The sequence below is a fragment of the Vipera berus genome (genome assembly GCF_964194415.1).
Source record: "Vipera berus genome assembly, chromosome: Z".
Classification (NCBI taxonomy): domain Eukaryota; kingdom Metazoa; phylum Chordata; class Lepidosauria; order Squamata; family Viperidae; genus Vipera; species Vipera berus.
In genome coordinates, this window is record NC_138205.1 from 456,626 (window position 1) to 481,349 (window position 24,724).

General features: G+C 56.2%; 1 protein-coding gene across 2 annotated transcripts; it reads right to left on the bottom strand.

Moving 5' to 3' along the window:
* Positions 1-9,608: 9,608 nt before the first annotated feature.
* LOC308678164 (neuronal tyrosine-phosphorylated phosphoinositide-3-kinase adapter 1-like) lies at positions 9,609-24,542 on the bottom strand. Of its 2 annotated transcripts, none has more exons than XM_081345110.1 (8): positions 24,466-24,542; positions 23,974-24,179; positions 23,365-23,617; positions 15,296-15,588; positions 12,397-13,641; positions 11,846-12,052; positions 11,326-11,435; positions 9,609-10,141 (listed from the first exon to the last, which is right to left on the bottom strand). In XM_081345110.1, the coding sequence occupies exons 3-8, from the start codon at positions 23,568-23,570 to the stop codon at positions 9,881-9,883; spliced, it is 2,322 nt and encodes a 773-aa protein (XP_081201236.1). In that variant the 5' UTR covers positions 23,571-23,617; positions 23,974-24,179; positions 24,466-24,542; the 3' UTR covers positions 9,609-9,880. The 2 variants fall into 2 exon arrangements, with proteins under 2 accessions (XP_081201236.1, XP_081201237.1); XM_081345111.1 differs by having other exon boundaries at positions 23,365-23,620.
* Between the last annotated feature and the right edge of the window lie 182 nt (positions 24,543-24,724).

The following is a 24,724-nucleotide window of genomic DNA, read 5'->3' on the forward strand; positions in this document are numbered from 1 at the left end:
TTGAAATTATGGAAGTGCATCCAGTACTATAATCGGTCCAGGCTGCACGTGGCATCACAAGTCCCTCAGCAAAGTGACACTTGAGCAAAACACCCTCTTGCAATTCTCAGTTGAGGCTTTTCCCAGAAAAAGGAAAGATGGTGCAACCGTTCTATAAAGGTCAGCTGGAACTTCACTCTCCACAAGAGATTATTGCGTATATTGCAAACTTGGCACAGCTCATTTCTCCCCCCGCCCCACATCGTTCCTTAAAAACAGGGCACCTGTCCCTTTGAGGAATAATGTTCCTCTGGCTCCGGGTCTGTTACCCAAATGCCCCCCATAGCTGGCCAGGCTGCCCTTTCCTCTACCAAATTGGCAGCTTTGAATTTTGAGCCAATCTGATCAAGTGTCCGACTTCTGCGGATGGCAGGAGGGTCAGCTGAAAAAAGCGCCAGAGATCACACACACACACACATGCGCAAATTTGGAGCCCTGGGAAGAAGCTCTCCAGCTCCATGTCTCATTTGAAAGTACCCATCTTCCATGTCTGTGGAGATTCCCTGTCATCCAGGACATGGCTGTCCCAAAGGTGCTTTTTTTCAAGAGGCAACTGGGCTTGCTTTGTTTTTGCTTGAAGATGTTTCTCTTCTCATCCCAGAAGCTTCTTCAGCTCTGACTGGATGGTGGGGAATGGGAGGATTTATACTCCTTGCAGACAGCTGGTCATTTGCCTTCTTTCAGAGGGTCATTGAGGCCATTTGGAGGTTTATCTGCGTCCTGAGAGTCACCTGAGTGGTGCAAATGGGTGTGGAGCCTTCTTGGAACTGCTGAAAGGGCTGTGTTGTGGAGCTGTGTTTTCTGCAGGATGTTTTCTGCCCTGTGTCCCTTCACTGTTGAACACAAGCGCCAGCTGTTGGGGATGAGTTTGTGTTGTCTGAATCTCTTCCGGGTGAGATTCAAGGTACTGGTAATGGTGTTTAAGGCCCTACATGGCATGGGTCCGGAGTACCTTAGGGAGCACCTGCTGCCGGCATCAACTCCCCTCCGCCCTGTGCGTGCCCACAGAGAGGGCCTCCTCAGGGTGCCACCGGTCAGAGAATGTCGACTGGTGGCCCCCAGGGGGAGGTCCTTCTCTGTGGGAGCCCCGGAGCTATGGAATCGGTTGCCGGTTGAGCTCCGGATGGCACCTGACCTTCGCTCCTTCCGTCGCGATCTGAAGACACTCTTATTTGAACAAGCCGGCCTGGCCTGATGGGGGATGGGTTGGGTTTTTATTGTCATTTTTAATGTATGTATTTACTGTTTTTAGTTGGGCATATGTTTAATTTTCTTTTAACTTTTGTATTTTTGTATTTTTTATATATCTGCCCTGTTCACCGCCCTGAGTCCTTCGGGAGAAGGGCGGTATATAAATAAAATTATTATTATTATTATTATCTCAAACTGAAGCACAAATGGTTCCTGGAGTCTGCAATTTTTCTTGGATGAGAAGCAAAACGTCTTCCAACAAAAACAAGAAAGTTCACTTGCCTTTAGAAAAAAGCACCTTTGGGTCTCCATTTTGGATATCATGACCAAATGCAGGTGCCACTTTATAATGTGCTACTTTATAATGTCTTGGTAAGACCACACCTGGAATATTGGTCACTGTTGTTGAAGGAAAAGTCTTCATCAGGGTTCAGTCCAAGCTGGGAATAAACAACATGGCGACTGCTTTAGAAAGAAGGTTGCAGTTTTATTGAAGAGGAGAGCCAGACAGGAAGATGGCTCTGGAGGAAAAGAGAGAAGGAGCACATGTAGGGAGTGGGTTTTTATACCCTCTGGGGCTCTCGAGGTTGTTTCCTGCTCCTGTTTGAGGCTTTGCATTTCCTGTGTCGTGTAATTTGACCTGTGTCCCTTTGGCATCTGTGGATTAACCCTATTATGTCCTGTCTTAGAGTTTGGGTGGGCTATGTAGATTTTAGGTGTCTTTGTCTTCTCAATCATCTAGCTGGGGGCGTCCAACCTTCCTGGATTATTTACATCTGCATTTCTGCAGAGCTGGTTTCTGCTTGGGGGAGGGAGACTTGGGGCTACTGAAAAAACTGGGCATGCTTTTCTGCCTCTTTAACATCCTTTGAGGAAATATATTTCTGCCCTTTTATATTTCCTTCCCTGGGTGGCTGACTTCCCACACCATGATATAAAAAATATCTGGGAGAATCTGGGAAGAGTGCAGAGAAGAACAACAAAGATGATCAGGGAACTGGAGGATAAAACATATGAGAAATGTTGGGTGGGTGGGTGGGAATTGGGTATGTCTAGTCTAGTGAAAAGAAGGACTAGGGGTGACACGGTAGCAGTGTTCCAATATTTCAGGGGCTGCCCTGAAGAAGAGCAGGGGTTGTGTTTCAGCCTATTTTCTACATAAGAAACAATGGATGGAAATTCATTCAAGAGAGAACCAGCCTAGAACTAAGGAAAAATTTCCAGACAGAACAATTAATCAGTCTTTAGACTTGCAGAATCACAACTTGCCTCCAGAAGTTGTGGGCGCTCCATCACTGGAGGTTTTTAAGAAGAGACTGGACAGCCACTTGTCTGAGATGGGATAGAATCTCCTGCTTGAGCAGGGGGCTGGACTAGAAGACCTCCAAGGTCCCTTCCAGCTCCATTCTGATTACATTACATATTTGTCTGAAACAATATAAGGTCTCTTGCTTCAGCAAGGGGCTGGACTACATGACCTCCAAGGTCTCTTGTCAACTCTCTTACACTGTGAGTACTTTTGCACAAGACTGTTCAAGCTTGCAAATGGCCAGCCGTCCAGCAGAGGCAACAAGGAGGTTGATGCCACGGAAATCTCCTTCCTGATCCGTTATAAACTTTACCCTGCCAGCCAGGTGTTTGGCTAGCCCGGCAGTGGGGAACCTTGGCTCTTTGTATGATTTCTGGACTTCAATTCCCAGAATTCCTGAGCCAGCATGGAATTCTGGGAGTTGAAGTCCACAAGTCATAAAAACAGCCAAGGTTCCCCACCCCTGGGCTAGGTGCTTTCTGGATCAATCCTAGTTCTGTGGCTACACCAGCTAGTCTAGCCACCTACTCAAAAGTAGTAAAGTATGGAGCAGGAGTATGGCCCCTTTACGACCATCCCAGCTCAGGAATTCTGGGAGTTGTAGTCCACAGGTTGTAAAGGGCCATAGCTGCCGGCCCCTTACTCTGGAGCGCCCCCTGTTGAAAACAGGGACCTGTTCCGTGCCCGAATTGACCTGACTGGACGTCTTGGGGCGCACCATCTTTAATTTCAAGGAGTCAAATGGGGCTGAGCGACAGGCCTGGATGGATCACAACTGAGGAGGGTGCCGTTCACTGGGGCTGGGAGAGCAGAGGTGGGAGACCAAGGGCCCTTTGAGCCCTCCTGTTTTTCTCTTGATCAAAAGGCAGTTAGGGGCTGAATTGGCTCCTAAGCAAATGCCCCCCCCTTCTGGGTAGGACCATCCCGTCCCAAATGGCATTTGGGACGGGATGGTCCTACCCAGAAGGGAGAGGAAGGCAGCTGTTTCTCTCCCAGCCCAAGGAGCCTGGGCCCTTTGGCGTATTCACAGTTGAAGCACTGGCATCCAGTGGGCGGCACAGGATCTGGTGGCCTTGTAGGGAGAGTAGTGATCTTCAGGGCAGTGCCTGCCAAAGCAGATGCCAGCTGGAAGGAGCCCGCAAGGCTTGTGACAGAAGCCAGACGGGGTCTGTCTGGCCGGGCTGGGCAAGGCGTCCTTTGGTGCCAGCTCGTGGCACAGAACCCGTCTGCTCTTGGCTCTTAAAGGCCTGGCACAAAGGGAGACATTCTGCCATCATTTCCCCACAGATGGGGGCCACGGGGCCCTTTTAAGACTGGCACCGGAGGAGCCGCTCCCCCCACCCTCTTCCGTGCCCATCCGTGCCAAGAGAAATGGCAGGCAGAGGCAGGTCTGCTCAAAGCATCTTTCTTGGGCTAGAAACCACCCACCCCTCCCCGATTTCCTTTCCCACCTGGGGGGCTGCTCAACAGCACTGGGGGGGGCAGTGAAAAGGGCACTTCCCTTCTTTTGGGGAGAGGGACAGAGTTTTCTGGTGGGCCGCCCCCATAGAGAATAGGGAAGGCCCAACGTAAGTCACATTCCTCTGAAGGTAGACTTTGATGGGAGGGGGATTTTTGACACCCCCCTTTTGGAGGACTGTTGGTGTTGAGATTAGGCCCAGCAGCACCCCGGACTCAAGGTGGGCCGGTCACTTTCAGGACAGGGCCAAGTTGGGGACATGGTGGCTGTTTCGGGGGGGGGGGCGCTGGTGGAGAGCTGTATCCCCCCCCTTCCTGTGGGAGACAGAAGGTGGGGTGGAAGTGGACTCTAGGTGGCGCCAGAGGACCAGGTGCTCCAGTGCTTCTGCCCCAGAGGACTGCCGGAGGGGGGTGGACACCCCTGTCCTGGGCTCTTAGGGAAGAACCACTACCCCTTCCCTTTCACCACCAACCTCTGACGCAATGTGACACCGTGTTGGACAGGCTCTTTGCCACAGCTTTGTGGCTCTATAGCTGGATCTGGCAGGGTTGGGGAGAGAGGGAGAGGAGAAGAAGAAGAAGGCAGAGAAAGAGGGATAAGACAGAGAGGGCTAAGAGAGATAAGAGAAAGCGAGAGATAAGAGGGACAGGGTAAGAGCAAGAGACAGATAAGAGAGAGAGAGAGAGAGGGATAAGAGAGCAAAAGAGAGGGATTAAAAAGATTTTAAACAGCAAGAGAGATAAGAGAGGGAGGAATAAGGGCGAGAGAGGGATAAGAGAAAGAGAGAGGGGGCATGAGAAAGGGATAAAAAAGTGAGAGAGATAAGAAAGGGAAGAATAAGAGGGCAAGAGAGAGATAAGAGTTGGAGAAGAGAGGACAAGACAGAGGGATAAGAGAAAATAAGAGAGGGAGGAATAAGAGTAAGAGAAAAGAGAGAGGCATAAGAGAAAGGGATAGAGAGATGAGAAAAGGAGGAATAAGGGTGAGAGAGGGATAAGACAGCTAAGAGAGTGAGAGAGGGATAAGAGAAAGGGATAAGAAAAAGAGAGGAGAGAGATAAGGGAGCAAAAGAGGGATAAAAGAGAGAAGAGGGAGGGATAAGGGCAAGAGAGGGATAAGAGAGGATGAGACAGAGGGATGAGAGAAATAAGAGAGGGAGAATAAGGAGAGAGAGAGTGTGTCCTAAGAGAAAGGGATAAAAGAAACGGAGAGAGAGGAGAGGGATAAGGGAGAGGCAGAGGAAGGGGGAGGGCTCTTGGGCACCATAGGAGGACCCTAACCCGTTGCTAACAAAAGGTGAATGACCTTGAAAGTCATCCAGAGCCTCAGCGGCTGGAAGGAGCAAAGCAGGGTCCCCCCACCCCAAGCTTCAATTCCGTCTGAGATGACCTACACTGGGAGGACCCTCGAGAAGGGGAACAAGTCATCCTTTGGGGTCCTTCTTGGAGCCCCCCTTGATCACCGGAAGCTTTCAAGAAGAGGCTGGACTGACACTTGTCTGAAATGGTATAATAGGGCTTCCTGCCTGAGCAGGGGGTTAGACTAGACCAGGGGTAGGCAACCTCGGCTCTTTTATGAGTCAGCTGACTCAGGAATTCTGGGAGTTGAAGTCCACGAGTCATAAAAGACTGAAGGGGTTTTAGCTTTTTAAATATTGTTTTAATTGGGCTTAATTAATTTAATGCATTTTAATTCTATATTATTTTTATATTGTATTTTATGCTGCCCTGTAAACCGCCCTGAGTCCTTCGGGAATAGGGCGGTATAGAAATTTAATTAATTAATTAATTAAATAAATAAATAAATAAGAGCCGAGGTTGCCTACACCTGGACTAGACCTTCAAGGTCCCTTCCCTTCCATATTTTATGATTCTGTTCTGTTCTACTCTACTCTATTCTGTATTTTATTATTCTATTCTGTATTCTATTCTATTCCATTCCATTCTAAATTCTACAATGACTCTTGCTTCTTCTCCAGGATGACCCACATTTCCTTGGGGGTAATCTGTAGCAATGTGGGGCCAGGCAGGACCCAGAGTGCTCACTCCACTTTCCCCCCTCCTTCTCCTTCTCTGCCTCCCAGCTTGGCTGAACTGAGGCCTTCGCAGGGCCACTTGCCAGGAGACGGAGGGCCCCCCTCCACCTGGGCCATGGGGGCCACTGGCCTCCAGGCATAGCAAGCTTACCCCATTTAGTGGCAGGAGGACATCCACAAAGGAACTGAGTCTTTCTTGGCCAGGGACAACGCCCCTAAAAAGGTGGTGGAACGTGGGCCCTAAATTTGCCTTCTTTCTCTCTCGTCTCCCCTTAATCCCTTTTGGGGGGGTTGCATTGGGAGTCTGAATGCAGCCATTTTACCTTCTTCGGCTCGGTGGGAGCACTTTTCTGAAGAGAAGGGAAAAATCTGACACTTCACTAGCACCTCACACCTTAACAACGGCTTCTGTTAATATATGCTCCACAGAAGATGTTAGACTCTTATCAAGTAACAGATGGGGGGGGAGGAACCCTAATTGTATATGCACTGCTTGGAACAGGGGTGCAGAATTCACTAAACCATCCCCCCCCAGTACAGGGAGCCCACAGCTGTGTCAAGGAAGCCCTTTTAACCAGCCTTCATCTGAGGGGACTCCCCAAAGATTCTCCAGCCTGAATTTATTTAAAATTAATTTTATAATTTAACCCACCAGCCCTCGCTGGCCTTCAGCCACAACTGGAGAAGTCTCCTCTCCTCTTTCCTTACTTATATTAGCAGATCTTTCTCTATTTAAACTCCCAGAATTCCCCAGCCTGCATGTTTTAAGCTAGGTTAGGGACAGGCAACCTTGGCTCTTTTATGAGTCGTGGACTTCAACTCCCAGAATTCCTGAGCCAGCTGTGATGGCTCAGGAGTTCTGGGAGTTGAAGTCCACGAGTCATAAAAGAGCCAAGGTTGCCTACCCCTGAGCTAGGTGGACTTCAACTCCCAGAATTCCCTAGCCCATGCAAAGCTGAGAATTGAGCCAACGAAAGTAACCCAGAGACTAGCAACCAGCGTGACAATTTTATTTTCTTTCCTTCATTTTTTTAATATATAAATACCCTCCCTTGAATTCCCCAGCATAAATATTTTTGCAAAGCAGTTTCATCTTGCTACACTAGACAATCTTGTGAAATATTTAAATCGGGGAGGGGGGAGGTGTTGAGCATCGGACCCAGAAGTCCCCAACTGGGTTCCTCTTGTGCCCCACCGTGGTGCCTTTTAGGGTTTGAATTATTATTATTATTATTTTGTTTATGTCGCTGCTGTGTCCGTCGTCCTAATTTGTAAAACGGATTCACGCCAGCGTCTAAACTGGTCCAGCCAAGTCTTTGGGACGCTAACAGAAAACAGCGGCTTTTACCAAGCCACAATTGGAAGCAGAAATGGGACACGTTGAGTGGTGCTGGGGGGGGGGGAGCAGAACGAATCCTAAAGGGGTCCAGAGCCATTGGGGGGGAGGGGCTAACTTCAAACAGGTTGGTCAAATCCTTGCACGGCAGATGGGACCCTAATTCCCAGTTTGCTCAGCAGCGTCAGAACAGGGGCACCTGGACACAAAGCAAGGACCGTCAAGACAGGGCCGTGAGACTTAAGGCCTTAAGAGACTGGACGGCCACTTACCTGAATTGGTCCAGGCAAGCTTGGCTCTTTTATGACTGGTGGACTTCAACTCCCAGAATTCCTGAGCCAGCCATGCTGAGGGGAAAGGGAGGGGTTTCCAAGCTGAGCCATGCTGGCTCAGGAATTCTGGGAGTTGAAGTCCACCAGTCATAAAAGAGCCAAGGCTGCCTACCCCTGGCTTAGGGTCTCCTGCCTGAGCAGGGGGCTGGACTAGAAGACCTCCAAGGTCCCTTCCAGCGCTCTTCTGATTCTGAGGCCAGCTTAGGTGGCACAGGGAATGAAGCAGGGTGGGCACCGGAGCTGGTGGGGAGACTGGGCTATGCCCAGGGCGTGGCATGGACTGGGAAAGGCCGCCAGGCGGCTGAAACGATGGAAGACCCTTGATTGGTTTTGCCATCTGCAACGCTAAATGCGGAGGAGGCTGACCCCCGTGTCCCCCACCCTTTCCCAAGACTGGCTGACCCCCTCACTCAGCTCTGGGGTGGGGCGAGACGGGCCTGGAGAAAGAAGGATTCGCCCTGGCCCAGGTGAGGTGCTGAGCGCAGGTACAACAAGCATAGAATGGGGGTTTGGCACGAGTTTAAACCACGGTCTACCCTGTGTTTAACCTGCGGAGGAACCCTGGAGTTTCCGAGTCTTCCAGAACCCAAAAAGAGGGATCAAGTTTTTTGTCATGAACAGCGTTTCTCAACTTTGGTTAACTTTTAAGATGGGTGAACCTCAATTCCCAGAATTCCCCAGCCAGTTAGCTGGGGAGTTCTGGGAGTTGAAGTCCACCCATCTTAAAAGTTAACCAAAGTTGAGAAACGCTGTTCCAGCATTAAAGACACACATTTCCTGCTAAGGACAGAGAATTAACTTACCCACCTCAATGTGCTTGCAACAACCACAACATCCTCACTGCCAAATTATGAACCGCAACACACTGCCAGACTTTTAAAAAAAATCAGATCCCCTCCGAGGCACACCTTATTTCCATTCAAACTTTCTGCCTTTTTTCGGGTGGGGGTGGGGGGAGAATCATGGGTTTTGGCAAACTGGCTAGTAAAAAGTGAAAAAGACTCGAGGATTTGCCCGTTTCCAGCCTAGGTTAAGTCCCCTCCTCTAAAAGGGAAGGAACCTCGGGGGGGGGGGATTACTCATCCACCAACTGCTTCGCCCCCAACCCATTTTCTTTTACATCGTTTTTGACACGTTGGAAAATAAGTGTTTCGTGATTTTGTCGCAGGCTGTTGGGCTTGGGAGAGAGTCGACTTTAGGCTTTTAGTTTTGCCAAGGATGCCACTTTTCACTCAGTGACTGTTTGCGAGTTACAACGGCGTAGAAAAAAAGCAACTTAGGACCGTTTTCACTTAACGACCGTTGCAGAACTCCCCACGGTCAAATGATCAAAATTCGGACATTTGGCAACTGACTCCTATTTATGACGGTGTCCCTTTTGCGACCTTCCGACAAGCAAAGTCAAGGGGGAGGCCGGATTCATTTAACAACCGCATTCCTAATTTAACAACCGCAAGCGATTCCCTTAACAGGTGTGGCAGGAAAGGTGGTGAAATGGGGCAAAATTCACTGTCTCGTTTAGCAATGGAAATTTTGGGCTAAATTTCGGTCGTAAGCCGAGGACTCCCTGTAAACTCCTACTTGGGATGTTTCCTCCACTCTTATCCACAGCTTTTCTCTCTTTCTCTTTCTTTCTTTCTTTTCCTTCCTTCCTTTGAGCTCTGGCAGACCTAGAACTCAGCACCACAAGTCAGGAGGTCCACACAGCTTCAAACATGGAAGGCCTTTAACCGGGGGTACCTCCAAAATCGGCACACCCCTCTTTTCCCAGGGTCATTCTCAGAAGTGGAAGAAACCCAGGGGTGGGTGGGTGGAGTGGACCGCCTGCCCTCCAGCAGCTTTTGGCCCAGAAGAGGAGCCCCCCCACACAGAGACCCCCCCAGCCCCTGCCCTGACCCCCCCCAAGACTGGTCAGAGATGTCCTGCGGCACCATTCGCTCGGCATCCATGCTGCGGGCAGCTGGGCTTCCGGTGGGCTGCTGCGCTGCTGGCCTCCGATGCCCAGGTGCCCCCGGTGAGGGGCCCCTCCCCCTGCCCTGAAAGAAAGTGTCCTTCTAGCCCCCCTCCCCAATCTCTGGATCGTCCCCAGCAGGAGACCAGGCTGCCAGCGGTTGGCCCTGCCACCAGTTCGGCTTGGCCGGCCCAAGGCACCGGTTCTCGGGGCTCAGCCCCTGCCCACTCAGATGGCCGTGTCCCAGAGCACCGTCTGCTGGCGGCGGCAGGGCGGGGTGCCCGACTTGCGGCTCTCCGTGCTCCTCCGCCAGCTGGGCAGGATGGGCATGCTCTCCTGCTTGCAGAGGCTGCGTTCCGGGCGGTGCCGCGCCTTGATCTCCTTGCAGACGCACCGCTTGCGCTCGATCACCTCCAGCAGCTTCCCGTCCCTCTCTCGCGAGCTCTGCAGGGCCTCCGGGGCAGGCAGCGGGGGGGCATAGGGCAAGGCCTGCAAAAACGGGGCAGGGGGGTTAGGAGCCAGCCCCCCCACGGCCTTTGCCCCTCTTCCCCGGCTTCAGGCCCGGAGAGGCCGGGCACAGGCGCCTCCCTCCCCCATGGGAATCTGGCAGGTGGCCGAAGGGGGTGGGTGGGAAGGCTGCGGGCACAAGCGGGCACTGCCCAGTTCTGAGACACACAAAAACTCTGGCTGGGAGCGGGAACCATCTTGGTCAGCAAACACTGCTTTCGGAAAGAAGGGCAGCCAACTGCAGCTGCCCACCGGAGACGGGGTCCTTCGGCCGAGGGCGGCAGGTGCCCTTCAGCCTTCCTCCCCCGCTCCCCCCCCGGGCATCAGTTTAGTGGAGGGGAGGCCCTGCATCTCCCTGAGCCTGGTGGGCAGACCAGATGGGGGCCTCGAGCAAGTCTCTTCTCCTGAGGCCGCCTGAGGTAGGATTGAGGAGGGGGGCTGCCTTCCCTCTCTCCGCCTTGCGTGTTTCCAGTAGAAGGGGACAATTGTGGCTCAGGCCTGAGATTGGGGGTGCTTGGTTCTCTCCGAATTTGTTTGGGAGGGGGTTCCAGATGTTTTATGACCCAAGGAGGTAACATCATCAATGCTAGAAGGGAAGTGTGTGTGTGGAGAGGAGGAGGGGAGGGGAGGGGGAAGAGGAGGACTGTGGGGTCCTTGGGGGTCTCTGAGCTGGGTGGTTTCCTTGCAGACATTACGTGACTCAACTAGGGAACCTCATCAGTGCTGGGAGGGAGGGTTTCTGGAGAGGAGGGGGAGGACAGTGGGGTCCCTGGTCTTTCAGAGATTGGTGCTTTTCTTGCAAATGTTTCATGAACGAACTACAGAACATCACCACCAATTACCATTATGCTAACCAGGTTTCCTAGTTGGATAATCAAGATCGGAGAGCAGTGACCCCTTAATTGTCCTTCCTCTTCCTTCCCCGCCCCCCACAAAGCTCACTCCCTTCTAGTTGGGTCCTGAAATATTTGCAAGAAAACCACCGTGCTCGGAGAGCCCCACCAGATTGGTTTCCGACATTATTTCCATCCCTAAAAGAACATCCTACGTTCTGCAAGTATTTTGCTTCCCAACGTAGCTGAGAAGGCAGGCTGTCCTCCTGGGGCGCCATTTCCCCTTCCAGGAGCCCCTCCTGCTGCCCTCTCCCCTCCCCTCCCCCCACCTACCGGGCTGTCTGGGTCCCTGGGATGGCTGCACAGCCTCTGATTGTGGATCACAGCTTGTCGGACGCCCGAAGTGGAGGCCGAGCGGCCCAGAAGGTACCCACCAGTGAAATCTGGGAAGGGGGGTGGTGGAAGGAAGAGACCCGTGAGTCCTTTTGCCTCAAGCTCCCCCCCCCTCAGTTGACCCCCCCCCTAACAGCCAGGCTGTAATGCAGGGCAGGAAGGATCCCATTCCCCCATAAAGCAGAATTCTCCCAGGCTCTCTTCTGCCCGTTGACGGGTGTGTGTGTGTGTGTGTTTGTATTTGTTTGTCGTGTGTGTTTCTGTGTGCATCTGTGTCTTGTTTTGCCTGCGGCGGTCTGCCTTCCCCTGAAGGTCACCGGCCTCTTTGCAGCCGCATTAAGGATGCCTCCTGCAGCCCCAAACAGGCCAGAGACCTACAGGGGATCCCCCGCCCCTCCCCACTGGCCAAGAGGGCCGCCCACCAGCCCAAGGAGGCCCCTCCCCCCCGTGGCTCACTCACCTCCGTTGCGGTGACAGGCAGGGAAGGTCTGGCAGGGGATGGGCAGGTTGGTCCTGCCCCCGGGCATCTTGGTGGCCAGACACTCGAGGGCGGGCGCGCGGACCGGGATGCTGGACTGCGGGTGACTCGGCAGGACTTTCTCTTCCTTCTCCAGTTTGGGCTGAGCAGTTTCACCGCCCTCCCACGCCTGGGAGCAGTCTGGGACCTCTGCAAGGGAAGGAAAGAAACGGGCAGAGGGGGGGCATCCATAGAATGCCTGGCTCAACCCCCCCGCGCCCAGCCATCCCTCAAAAGACAGGGTGCGAGGACAGAATTTCCCCACTCTAAGTTAGCAGACGAGCCCCTTGGAGAAGAAATACCCCCAGGTGACCCCAAATAGGAGACCCCAACCCAGAATTGCCTCCCTTCAGCACCCCCTTCTTCCTGAGCAGCCCCCCATTCATGCTCTGGTCAAGACCAAAGCCCCTTCCCCACCCTGGGCCCGGGCTGTCAGACTCTCTGCATCCTTTCCCCCTCTTCTACCCCCGCCCCGCACTCTCGCCCGCCCTTACTGTCAGGCTCCTTCCCCTTCCGGGTGCCGGCCCTCCTCTGCAGCATCCAGCCAAAGGCCTCCTCCTCTCCGGCCGGCCGGCCGCACTCCTCCCCAGCCACCACCTGGTTGATGCTGTCGAAGGCCCGGTCCCGCAGCTGAATTTTGACAGCCGATGCCGCCTTGGTGCCCAGGCTCTTGTTGCTCTCGTAGGCCGGGGGGCGCTTCAGCCCCACGCAGGGCGCCGGGTAAGTCCACACCATGCCCAGAGGGGGCGGCTCAGGCAGCGTGCAAATGCGCTGCACCTGCTTGCAAGCAGGCACGGTGGACGGGCGGGCACACAGCATCCCATGCAGGACCGAGATCTCCTTCTGCTCGGAGGGCGCCGTGTGAGTCGTCACCTTGACTGCCGAGTAAACCATGGTGTACGAGACAGCTGGCTTGTCTTTCCCGGGCAGCCCGGAGGGGACAGAGGCCACCGGCAGGGCCAGGGTGGGGGGCGGCTTTGCGGAAGGGCAGATCATGCTGTGAGACACGGGCAGATCCTTGTCCGGCTTGCTCTGGCTGGCCGGCTGGGGGGGCAGTGGTGTGGAGTGGCTGCGAGCCCGCCCAGAGGGCGCCAGGGCTGGGTTCTCGCCGCCCCGCTGATGATGGTGGCTGGGCACCTGGGGGGTCATGGGGGCTGAGGGGGCATCCTTGGCATGGCACAGGATGGGCAGCTTGGAGCCGTCGGGACCTCTGTACCCCTTCTTGCCCTGGGGGAAGGCCAGAAGGGGGGGGCGATGCTGCAAAAGGTTGGGGAAGGGGGGTGGGATCTCGCAGGGGGAGGTCTTGCTGCTTGGCGCTGCCTTGGTGGCCTCCTTCTTGGCGGGCTGATGCCCCGGGGAGGTGAGGGCCCCATTGGGGCGGGGCTCCCCCCCTTCCTCAGGCAGCGGATACTTCATTTCTTCATAGATGGCTTCGCTCTCGTCCGAGTCGTCCTCCGCAGCGGTGACTCCTTGGGAGGGGGGGCCGGGTCCCCGGAAAATGTCCCCCACCATCTCGATGTAGACCGGCTCATCCTCCTCGACATCAGAGCCCTTGGCCTGGCTGTGGGACGCGGCACGGCCGTAGCGCTGCACAGCGCCCCCTGCAGCCGGGCCTGGGAGGCGCCCGGAGTAGGTTTCGTCGAACGACACGGAGAGATGCGTGTTGGGGCTGCGTTTGGGCTTCTGTGGGGGCACCTTGCGAGCGGCCTCTCGGCTCTCCACCCCCGCCTTCTGGCACCCTGGCAGAGAAAGGGAGGAGAGGATGGCAGAAGGCCCCGCGTCACACACCCAGGGGGCTGTTCCAGAATAGGAGAAGAGGACCCTGGAGGTCTTCTAATCCAGCCCCCTGCTCAAGCAGGAGACACAGACAATGGTTGCCCAGTGTCTTCTTAAGAACCTCCAGGGCTGCAGCGCCCACAACATCTGGTGGCCAGCTGTTCCACTGGTCAATTGTTCTCTCTGTCAGGAGACTCCCCCTTAATTCCAGGTGGCTTCTCTCCCTGATCAGTTTCCACCCATTGTTTCCTGTCCTGCCTTCTGGTGCTTCGGAGGGAGGTTAGGTTGACCCCCTCTTTATACGTTTATTCCAGGGGGCGGAAGATTCCTCCTGCACACAGGCCCTCCTCGACATGCGGCTAACGGAGGAGCCTGTCCCATGAAGGCCGTAACAGTTGTGAACTGGGTCAGCCACGCGGCAACCCGATTTTACAACAATCAATCAGAACAGACCTGGAAGGGACCTTGGAGGTCTTCTAGTCCTGCCTTCTGGTGCTTTGGAGAATAGGTGGACCCTCCTCTTCTCTGTGGCAGCCCCTCAAATACCGGAATGCTGCTATCATGTTCCCCCTTCTTTTCTCTAGACTGGCCAGACCCAAATCCTGCAGCCGTTCTTCGTGTCTTTCAGCCGCCCGATAATCTCCCTTGCCCTCCTCTGCACCCAGGATTCCCCAAAGTCTGACCCCCCCTCAGAAAGTCAGACCAGCAACAACTTTCCCATGGGGCCTTCTGGGCCCTCCCCCCTCCCCTCATTTGCCCCCTTGGTTTCTTCCTTGGGGGGGAGAACCTGGAGGCCGACACCCTCCCCCCTCCTGCACGGTTTCCCGACTGCCGAGAGGCGAAGTTGCCCAGCGCTGTCCTTCTCTGCTCAGCGTGCGTCACGCTTGCTGAAGTTTTGAACAAGTCACCCTTAAAATTATTGTGTTGTTTTACTCTATCCTATTCTCTTCTCTTCTATTTTATTCTTATTTTATTCTATTCTCTTTCTTCACCCTCCATCGAAGCCCAAAGGCTGTGGGTGGTGGTGAAGAAACCGAACATGGTTGAAAATTAAAAATGAAACGACTGTAGAAGTGAAAATAACAGCGGTAAAACCGGTCACCCCCTCCTCTTCACAAGGGGCTGGACCCATCCTGGCCAAAGGCCGGACAGCTGGGGCTTCAAAGGTCAGCGGGGGTGGGGCATCTGATCTTGGGGGTACCCTGGTTCCATAGGGCAGCCCCTGTGCCAGGCAAGGTGCCCTGCTCTGGTCCCCATAGATGGGGCTCTTTAATCAAAGGAACGCCTGAGTGTGTCAACCCTGCCAGATCAGATGTTAGGGGGGACAGGGCTCCTCTCAAGAGGCCCTCAGACCCTCTGCTGGGGGGGGGCTGTTTAGGTAACCACCCACCTCTTGAATCACACCTGGAAGCAAAATGGAAACCAACACAACTTTGTGCGTGCCCATTTCTGCTCACACGGCCCCATTCTGGACCAGCTGAAGCTTCTGCTTAGTCTTCAAGGGCGGCACCATGCAGAACCCATCGCAGTAGTCAAGCCACAAGGTGAGCCTCAGAGGCTGCAGGCCAGGCTTCTCTCCAACCCCCCCGCAGAAGGGCGTCCAAAGCGCCTCCTCACCTCCTTTCTTGCTTCCCATCAGCTCCAGGGCGCTCCGGGCCTCCGTGCTGAGCTTCGTGCTGGGGTGCCGCTTCGGCTTCGCGGGCGGCTTGCGAGAACCCACCGCCCCATCCGCGGGGCCGCTGTCCACACTGCCCACGGAGTGACACGAGAGAGAGCGGGGCGCCATGCTGCTGGCACAAGGGTGCGGGGCGTGTTCCTGGGAGGCTGGCATGGTCATGAACCCCATCCTGAAATGCCGGCGGAAGGAGGCCACGTCGCGCGCCTTCCCCACGCCTGTCTCCTTGGTCGATCTGCAGGAGGGGAGAGGAGGGGAGAGGGCGCCGGGCGCTGAGCGGCCTTGCATCGGGGGGGGGGCTCCATCGTTATGTACATCCTTGACTTACAACCACAACGGAGCCTAAAATTTCTGTTCCTCTGTGAGACATTTGTTAAGCGAACTTTGCCCCATTTGTCGACTTTCCTTGCCATGGTTGAATCACTGCAGTTCTTAAGTTAGTAACCTCCGGCTTCCCCATTGACTTTTGCTTGTCAGAAGGTCGCAAAAGGGGATCGCGAGACCCTCCCCGGGACGCTGCAACCGTCGTAAACACGAGTCAGTTGCCAAGCGCCTGAATTTTCATCACGTGACCATGGGGATGCTGCAACGGTTGTTAAGCGAGGCTCTGGTGCCCCTTGCCCAAAATCACGGGAGCTGCTTCACGGGATCCAGAAGCCTCTCGGATATAATGCCAAACCCAGTTAATGGGATGGCAAAGGAATCACGTTTGCATCCTGGACTATCGGTGCTAAACCCGCTCTCCAGTTCCAGGGGTCACCAATCTTGGCAACTTTAAGACGTGTGGGCTTCAGCTCCCAGACTAATGTCTGGGGAATTCTGGGAGTTGAAGTCCACCAGCCTTCAAGTCGCCAAGGTTGGACGCTCCTGTTGTCAACAAACATGGCATCTGTTTGTGCTTCACCAGGAGACCAACCCTGGATCTCAAGCGGATCTGGGCACGTCAGTCGGACAAGCAGGGCAGGGAAGCTGGATTTGTGGAACTGCACCCTCAAGACCCCCTCCTCCGAGCCTAGGACTCAGACCCAGAGCCTCAGGATCCGTCTCCCGTGCCCCCTCGTCCACCTGGCATCCTTGCCAGTGAGACACAGCAGAGAAACACGCTTTGGCATCTCAGCCTGCAGCTGGCAAGTAAGTCCTCGGGAACAAGAATGGTGGGTCGAGTGCCTCTCCGCCCCCCCCCCCCGAGATTCTCCTGTCCCCCAGCCCGTCTCTCTTGGCAGCCTGGCAGATGCCGCTGGGCAAGGGAAGAAGTCTCCGCTGTTCCCTGCTCCGGAGACAGCGAGCCTCGCCAAGTGGCCAGTCTGGCACCCCCCAGACCCGTCGGAGCTGGATGGGGGGCCAGCCCAGGCAAGGAAGAAGGTCATCCCCATGGAGGCTCCTGCACCCTTGGGGCAGGCCCGGAAGAGGCTGGAGAAAGAGGAAAGGGCTGCACAGGGTCAGCTCCTGGACAGACCCCCTCCTTTGGGCCACCGAACCTGCCCAAATCACCCGATTTCCTGACCTGGATTCACGCAAGACACAAAACTGGGTTAATACGACACGAGGGCCACGTCCCAGACCTACACGGTGCCCGAACTGCCACAAACGTTCTGGCTTAGTGTGATGCAAGTCACACACACCCCCACCCCGAGCATCTTAAGGCAGCTTTCTCATGCAGACCCTAAGAAGCAGCAGCCCACCAGGGACCCTTTCAACCAGAGGCCCCAGACAGTGGGGCTTTCTCCCCCCCACCAGGCCACGCAATGCCCTTTCCCTTCTCTCAGCATCGGGGCCCTCCCCTTCCCCTGCTCCTTCCTGCCCCTCCCAGCTGGCAGGTTTGGAAATCGGTTGTCCTGTTCCCCACCCCCTCCCCAGGTTTTGTTCGCAGGAGTGAAGGGTCCTGGGTACCAAAAGCATGAGGATGCAGCAGGATGCTGGCTGATGGCCCAGCCGTTTCCATGGAAACTGTGTCTGGGTGACCTGCAGGAGCCGGCAACATCAGCCTGCTGGCGTCTTAACCCCTTGCAAGCTGCCAGCTAGGAAGGGGGGGGATGCAGAAGAGGAGAGACGAGGGGCTCCTGTTCCTTCGGGCGCCCCAAGGCCGCCTCCCCCTTGGAAAGCGCCCCACAAAACTGAAGACCACAGAAAACATACAACAATGGAGCCTCATCTCTCTCAATCTTGGTAACTTTTAAGACACTCCCAGAATTCCCCACCAGCAAAGATCTGAATCGAAAGCACAAAGGGGAGGGCCTTGCTCCCAGGGCCCAGTGAGCTTGGCACAGGAGATGCTGCCCAGAGGCCCCAAGCCCACCGTTGGCACACCACACACGTTGAACCACTGGCACCCAACACCTGATGGGCATCTTCCCCCGTGCGCCCCCACCCCCTTGTCCCCTGGGCCCCCAAACCACCCCTTGCTCCGAGGCTTTGTGGAAAGCGTCTGGAAGTCGGTGGAGGGCCCGGTGCTTTGGGTCCCCCCCCAAAGGACAGACCCACCAGGAAGCCCCTAGGGACAGTTTCACAGGGGAGGGATCCTCTTACCCCTTACGAGGCTATGCCAGTTGGCCAGGAATTCTATCCTGCTGGCCAAGAGCCTCTTCCTTGAGCTCAGAGTGGGCTTCCCAGTTGCAAGCACCCGGGGGTCTCGACCCACAGACCTGGCCCCACGTTCTGCAGGAGGGTAGCTGGGAAAGCCGCAAAGGACCGCCAGTCGGAAGTGGGTTGCTGATTTCTTATTCCTTCCCTGACCCGACAGAAACCATCCATATTTGGGTAGTCCTCTGTTGGGGATGGCTGGTGAGGTCTTTCTCAACCTTGGCAAGTTTAAGTCAGGTGGGCTTCGACTCCCAGAATTCCCCAGCCAGCCTTGAGTAACTTCAGTCAACCTTGAGCCGGTCAGGATCGAAATGCTGGCGGTGGGCAGTTAGCCTGCAATACTGCATTCCCACCACAGCTCTTTAATTTAATTAATCTTTAATTAGTTAATCCTGCTATGACTTGCTACCCTTTCACATCACTTCCCAGCATTTGATTCTATGGCTCAACCTAATGACTGGTTAAAAGAACTGACCACCAGCCCTGTGTTCACAACACATGACACCCAGATGACCACAGGCTGGTGAGGTCATCCCTTCAATGACTCAATCAACTTCCTTAGGTCCAGCACCTGATCCACATTGCTACACACACACACACACACACACACACACACACACACACACACACACAAGGTTATGATACCACGAGGCCCATTTCAACCCCAGACCCCTTGGCCACTTCCTGCCAAGTCCCTCAGCCAGGGGTAGGCAACCTTGGCTCTTTTATGACTCGTGGACTTCAACTCCCGGAATTCCTGAGCCAGCTGGCTGAGGAATTCTGGGAGTTGAAGTCCACGAGTCATAAAAGAGCCAAGGTTGCCTACCCCTGCCCTCTCAGCCATCAGAAGGTTATGAAGCATCAAGCCGCGTTCCCACAAAACCTAGCAAGCCAGGCTAAGGATTTGCACCAGAGGCTCAAATCCCTTCTGGCCAATTTCTAGGTGGCCTTCACCTGTTGGATGTCATCCTGAAACTAGAACGCTGCCGCCAAGCGGGGGCCTCAATGCACCTGGGGCCCTTGCTTCTGACCACCTTTCGTTGCCCTGTTGCCTCAAACCATGATGGCTCGTTGTGTTTTGGAAAGCTTTTGTAATGCCCGGCTTAAGAGCCGTAGGTAGAATAACAGAGTTGGGGAAGAGTCACAGTTCTGCCTGGTTGCTCAAACACAGAGAAGGTGAAACGCCTTACAGAATCCCAGAATCGGAACAGACCCGGCCAGTCATCTAGTCCAACCCCTGCTCAAACAGGAGACTCTCATCCGTTCCAGACAAATGGCTGTCTAATCTCTCCTTGAAAGCCTCCAGTGATGAAGCAGCCACAACTTCCGGAGGCAAGAAGTTCCACTGGTTCATCGTTCTCACTGTCTGGAAGTGTCTCCTTAACTCCAGGCTGCTTCTCTCCTTGACTGGGGAGGGGGCCCGCTGCCTCAAGGACCCTCTGAGTGGCTCCCACCTGCCTCACTACAGGCGGCGGCTGTTGCCGCGACATCCTTGGTGCTGTCTGAGCTGCGCCGTTTCCTTGCAGACGTTTCGTGACCCAGCTGAGGAACACCGTCCCTGCCAGCTGGCGGTGAGGTTGTGGCCCTGGGGGCTGTTCTCTCCTTGGGCTGTTTACTGTTGGCCGCTTGATTGGGGTATGGCTCACTTCTGGACTGCTGGTCTGATGTTAACCTGGGACTTCATCTCTGCCCACCTGGGGGTGCACTGATGGTGGGGGAGGGGTTTTGATCTTTTGGGTCCCTTTGGGGCTTGTCGATTGCCCCTTTTGCATAGTGTGTAGAAGTCAGCTGTCTCTGTGTGTCTGTTGATGGCTGATTTAGCCAGGGCAAGCCACTGGGACGTAACCCGAGAGCATGCCCCACTCCCTACCAGCCCTGACGACGTGCCCTAGCTGGGTCATGAGGCGTCTGCAAGGAAAGAACCCATCTCGGAGACCCCCCACCGGCCCTCCTACTCTTTTCTAGCACTGATGATGTTACCTAAGCTGGGTCGTGCAACGTCTGGAAGGAAGCTACCAAGCTGAGAGAGGACCAAGGACCCCACAGTCTTCCTCCTCCTCCTCCTCCTCCTCCTCCTCACAAGCCCCCGTCCCTTCTAACACTGAGTTGGGTCATGAAATGTCTGTGAGAAAAGAGCCAAGCTCAGAGAGCACCACGCGTCCCTCGTCTCAATCCTGAGTTGCAAATATTCTCCTTGATTGATTCCTACGACAGTCCGGCCAGAAGCCAGCCAGCCCCTCCTTTCCCCAAAGCCTCACCTGTGGGGAGCAAAGGTGCTTCTCGCCCTGCTCAGCCCTGTGGCAGAAGGAACATTTTGCAGCCGAAGCCCTTAGGAGCAGCCCCCCCGCGTCTTCAGCAAGCACATCCCAGCAGTTCCCGAGAAGCAAAATGGTAAAAAAAGCCTTTGACAAATTGCACAATTCATCAAGGTCCTACCTGGGGTTAAGCCTCTCTGCTTCCCCCCCACCCCCCAGTTTCAGAAGCGCTTTGTTCAGATCAGCCCAGATTCTGTGGAAAATAAAATAATTGCTTCAATGCCAACTGCAGCCCTTTTGCCTTCCGGGGCTCCTGCTGTTCTGGCCTCTTCTGCAAGCCCCTGCAAAGGCCCCGGGGGAGCCAGCCTCTCGGGGTACTTCTCAGGGGACCCCACCTGGAGATACTCTGGGGGAGGAAAGACCCTGTGCCCTGGGGGGGGGTGGCTTGGGTGAGCAGGGCAGGGCCCAGCCAGGGTCGGGCAGGAGAAGCGGGGAGTAGCCCCGTCTGGGCTTCTCCGGAGTCCACTCATCCCCCTGGGGACTGTCGGGATGCAGCTGCCTGTGCTACGTTCCGTTCCTGACTTACGACCGTCCATTTAGTGACTGTTCAAAGTTACGACATCACTGAAAAAAGCGACTTAGCACCGTTTTTCACACTTACGACCATCGCGGCATTCCCCAGGGCCACATGATCAAAATTCGGATAGCTGGCAACTGAGTCACGTTTACGACAGTTGCCGTGTCCCGGGGGTGTGTGTGGGGGTCTTGTGTTCCCCTTTGGCGACCTTCCGACAAGCAAAGTCAAGGGGGAAGCCAGGTCCGCTTAACGTCCGTGTTACCAACTTATCAACTGCAGCGTTTCACTTAAAAACTGTGGCAAGAAAGGTCGTAACATGGGACAAAACTCACTTAACAAGAGAGAGAGAGAGAGAGAGAGAGAGAGAGAGAAGGGGGGGAACATAACCATTCTAACCCAAAGCCCCCCCTAACTTCTATGATGGCACTAAGAGCGGGGAGACAGTTCCAAGCGGACACAAAGAGACAGAAAGGGAAGCGCAAGACGGCGTTGACCAGGTCAGCTGCAGGGTGACCTTCACACACATCCCCAGAGTGGGCGATTTTAGTGGGTCATCTGGGCAGGTTGGTTGAATTCACAAGTGGGCCGAGCCCCCCCACCAACCGTCCACCTTTCTGCAAACAGGGCCCACAGCGGGGGCTTCACACAGGCCTGCCCCCCCCATTTTGTCATCCTTAACGCTCCAGAGCAGGCAATTCATTTCAAAGATCCTGGAGTAAACACATGTCCATCATTTAACAAAAATTAAAAGTATATACACGTGTGTGTGTGTGTGTGTATCGGTATATATACGTGTGTATATTTTTTGTGTGTGTGTATACACACACACACACACACACATTAAATAAGCAAGCAAGCAAGTGAATAAGAAACCAAAAAACAAAGTCAGTGGGCAGACTCAAGGGACCACTGGCTGTTTCTCTGCCATCCGTTTTCTGCCTTTCTACCCTGGCCCAACGCAGTTTATCCCGAGGAAGCAAGGAATGCAAGCCGACAAGCCCAAACCGTGACCCACAACCAAGAGGAGGTTTGGGTTTCTCCGCTCCAAAGACCATACTCCACAGCCCATTACCACAGCAGAGCCCCACTCCTTAAGACGGACAGCAGAACTCAGATAACCAGGAGAATCGCTCGGGACGTGGACGTCAGCCTGAACCGGCTGATGCACCATAAGCCTGGCAGGAAATCGGTTGCAAATCCATTCAAAATCAGAATTTACAGCCAGGTGCCCCTTTGCCACAGCCTCAATGAAAAACCGAAACGTTCTAAATTGCCACAATAAGGTCGACTTTCCAAAAGAACCGTTCTCACATTACAGCAGGGGTCTCCAACCTTGGCAACTTTAAGATTTGTGGACTTCAACTCCCAGAATTCCCCAGCCAGCCATGCCTGTTTTTTTCCACCTATCCCTTAAAGCGGAGAGATTGGAGAGGAAGGGATTATAAGAGAGTAAGCAGGGCCACAGTGAATATGCTGGCTGGGGAATTCTGGGAGTTGAAGTCCACCGGTCTTAAAGTGGCCAAGGTTGGGGACCCCTGCATTACAGGACCAAAACACAATAGGAGGATCACAGGTACACCTTCACTGAAGGGACCGGGTCCTTCTAAATCAGCAGGAGAGATTAACCTGGTTAATTGTCCTTGGCAAGCCATCAACTCAGGCCCCTCATCTGTGCCAGGGCTGGACAACAACTTTATGACCTGTGGCCTTCTGCTCCCCTCGCTGGCTCAGGAATTTGGGTGCTTCAACAGCTGGTGAAGTTGCTGCAGTTGTTCGCCCCTGACCTGTGCAGTGCTAATTGTGGCCCGATCAAACCGGTCAGTCCTAGAGGAGATCAACCCTGACTGCTCTTTAGAAGGCCAGATCCTGAAGCTAAAACTCAAATCCTTTGGCCACCTAATGAGAAGGAAGGACTCACTGGAGAAGAGCCTCATGCTGGGAAAGGTGGAGGGCAAGAGAAGAAGGGGACGATGGAGAATGAGGTGGCTGGATGGAGTCACGGAAGCAGGAGGCGTGAGCCTAAATGGTGGAGGACAGGAAGGCCTGGAGGAACGTTGTCCATAGGGTCGCGATGGGTCGGACACGACTTCGCAACTAACAATTGTGGCAGAAAACTCATAAAGCAAAGAAACAGCATCACAAAGAGCCCTAAGACCTTCCTCAGTTCTGTAAGAGACAAACCAATTCCCGGTTTATTCTGGGCATTTATTCTGGTAAGTTACACTGAGTTTTCCCCCCTAATACTTCCACTTGGGCCCGATCGCCTCCTTACGCACACAAAGGCAGCCAAACTCGCCCAAAGCAGATTTGGGGTAAATCTCTCGCCCCACGGGGCTGGGGAAGGCTCTACGGCAAAGCATCCCTTGGCCCGGAGATGGGGGTGGGCCCACACAGGGAAGCCCTCGGACACGGGTGGGCGACGGAAGAAGAGGCTACGGGCCAGGAGGGGCCAGGACCCCACCCACCAGGGGGTGAAACAGCACAGGGCCCCTCCTCAGGTTCCGGCCGACCCCCCCCCCCGCCGGGAGCCCCTTCCCCTCCCTGGCGTGCAGCGGGCCAGGGGGGGCGTTCCTTCCTTCCTTCCTTCCTTCCCGCTCACCCCCGCTTGGGCTCCTCGCCCTTGGCCTCCGGCGGCTGCTTCCACTCCACCTTGCCGCTCTTCCGGTAGAGGAGGTTCATGTCGCTCCGCAGCCGCGGCTCCTGGGGGCGGCAGGTCTGGCTCAGCGCCCCGTAGCACCAGCGGCCCCGCGCCTCGATGAACTGCAGGAAGGCGGAGATCAGGGCTTCTTGGGGGCTGGCGTTCATCTTCCGCGGGCCGGCGAAAGGCGGGCCGGGGGCGCCCGGAGGGGGCGCTGCTGCGGGAAAGAGGCCGGCTGAGCAGAGAGGCGCCAGAAGCCAGGCCGCCTCTGAGCCCGTGCAGAGCGCCGGGCCTTCCCCGCCCGCCGTGCGCTTGACCCGATTCCGTAGCAAACCAGGGTGGCGGGGGAGGGGCGCTCGGGACGGCCTCCCGCCCCCGCCCCGCCGGACCCAGCCGGAGCGAAGAGGCCCCCGGGCGGCCCCGGGCGGGCGGCGCGCCGGGCCGGGCCGTTTCCACCCGGGAGGAGCCGGGCGGGGCGCGAGCAGGCAAGGCCGGCAGGGAGGCGCAGCCCCGGCTCCCCCGCGCCGCCGGACCCCGCTCGCCAGCCGCGCCCCCCCGCCCGCCACCTACCTGCCGGGCGGAGTTATCTGGGGGGGCGGGCGGGGCGGGGGGGCATCGCTTCTCCTGCCGGCCGCGGCTCGACTCAGTCGCCCGCCATCCTCGCCGCCGCCGCCGCCGCCCGGGCGAGGAGGATGCCGGCCGCGGGCTCAGGGGGGCCGCCCCTCCATGGCGCCGGGCGCCATCGGCCTGCGGGAAGGGCGCGGTCCCGGCCGGGGCTGCGGGGAGAGGATGGCTGAGCTCCGCGCACTGAGCCGCTCCCGCGCCGCGGCTGCCCCCGCCCGCCCGCCCGCCCGCCCGGCCCGTCCGCGCGCCGCTGCACCGAGGCGCCCGCCAAGCGCCGCCTTCCTGGCCCGCGCAGCCCGCCGCTCCGAGAGGCACCTGCGCCGCCGCCGCCGCCCCTGCCGTTGCTCCGGCGACGCCGCCGGGCGGGGCCGGGCGGTGCTCCTCGGCGGCGGCGCTGACGCCGGCGGGACCCCCGAGCCGGCCGCCGCCGCCGCTCACCTGGCCTGGGGCTGCTCGGCGCGCCTCCCCCGTCCTCCGGCTGACGCAGCGTCTCGGCGCGCCTCCCCCGCCCGGGAGCGCGGGCGCAGCGCGGGGGGAGGGCGGGGGAGGGGAGGGGAGCCCCCCGCCCGCCGCGGGGGAGGGAAGGAAGCCGCGCCGGGGCTGCGGCGCCGTCCCCCGCCCGCTCAGCCCCGAGCCCGGCCTGGCCGGGAGCCCGTCGGCGGCCGGGGGGGACGCCCCCGCCTCGTCCGCAGCGGCG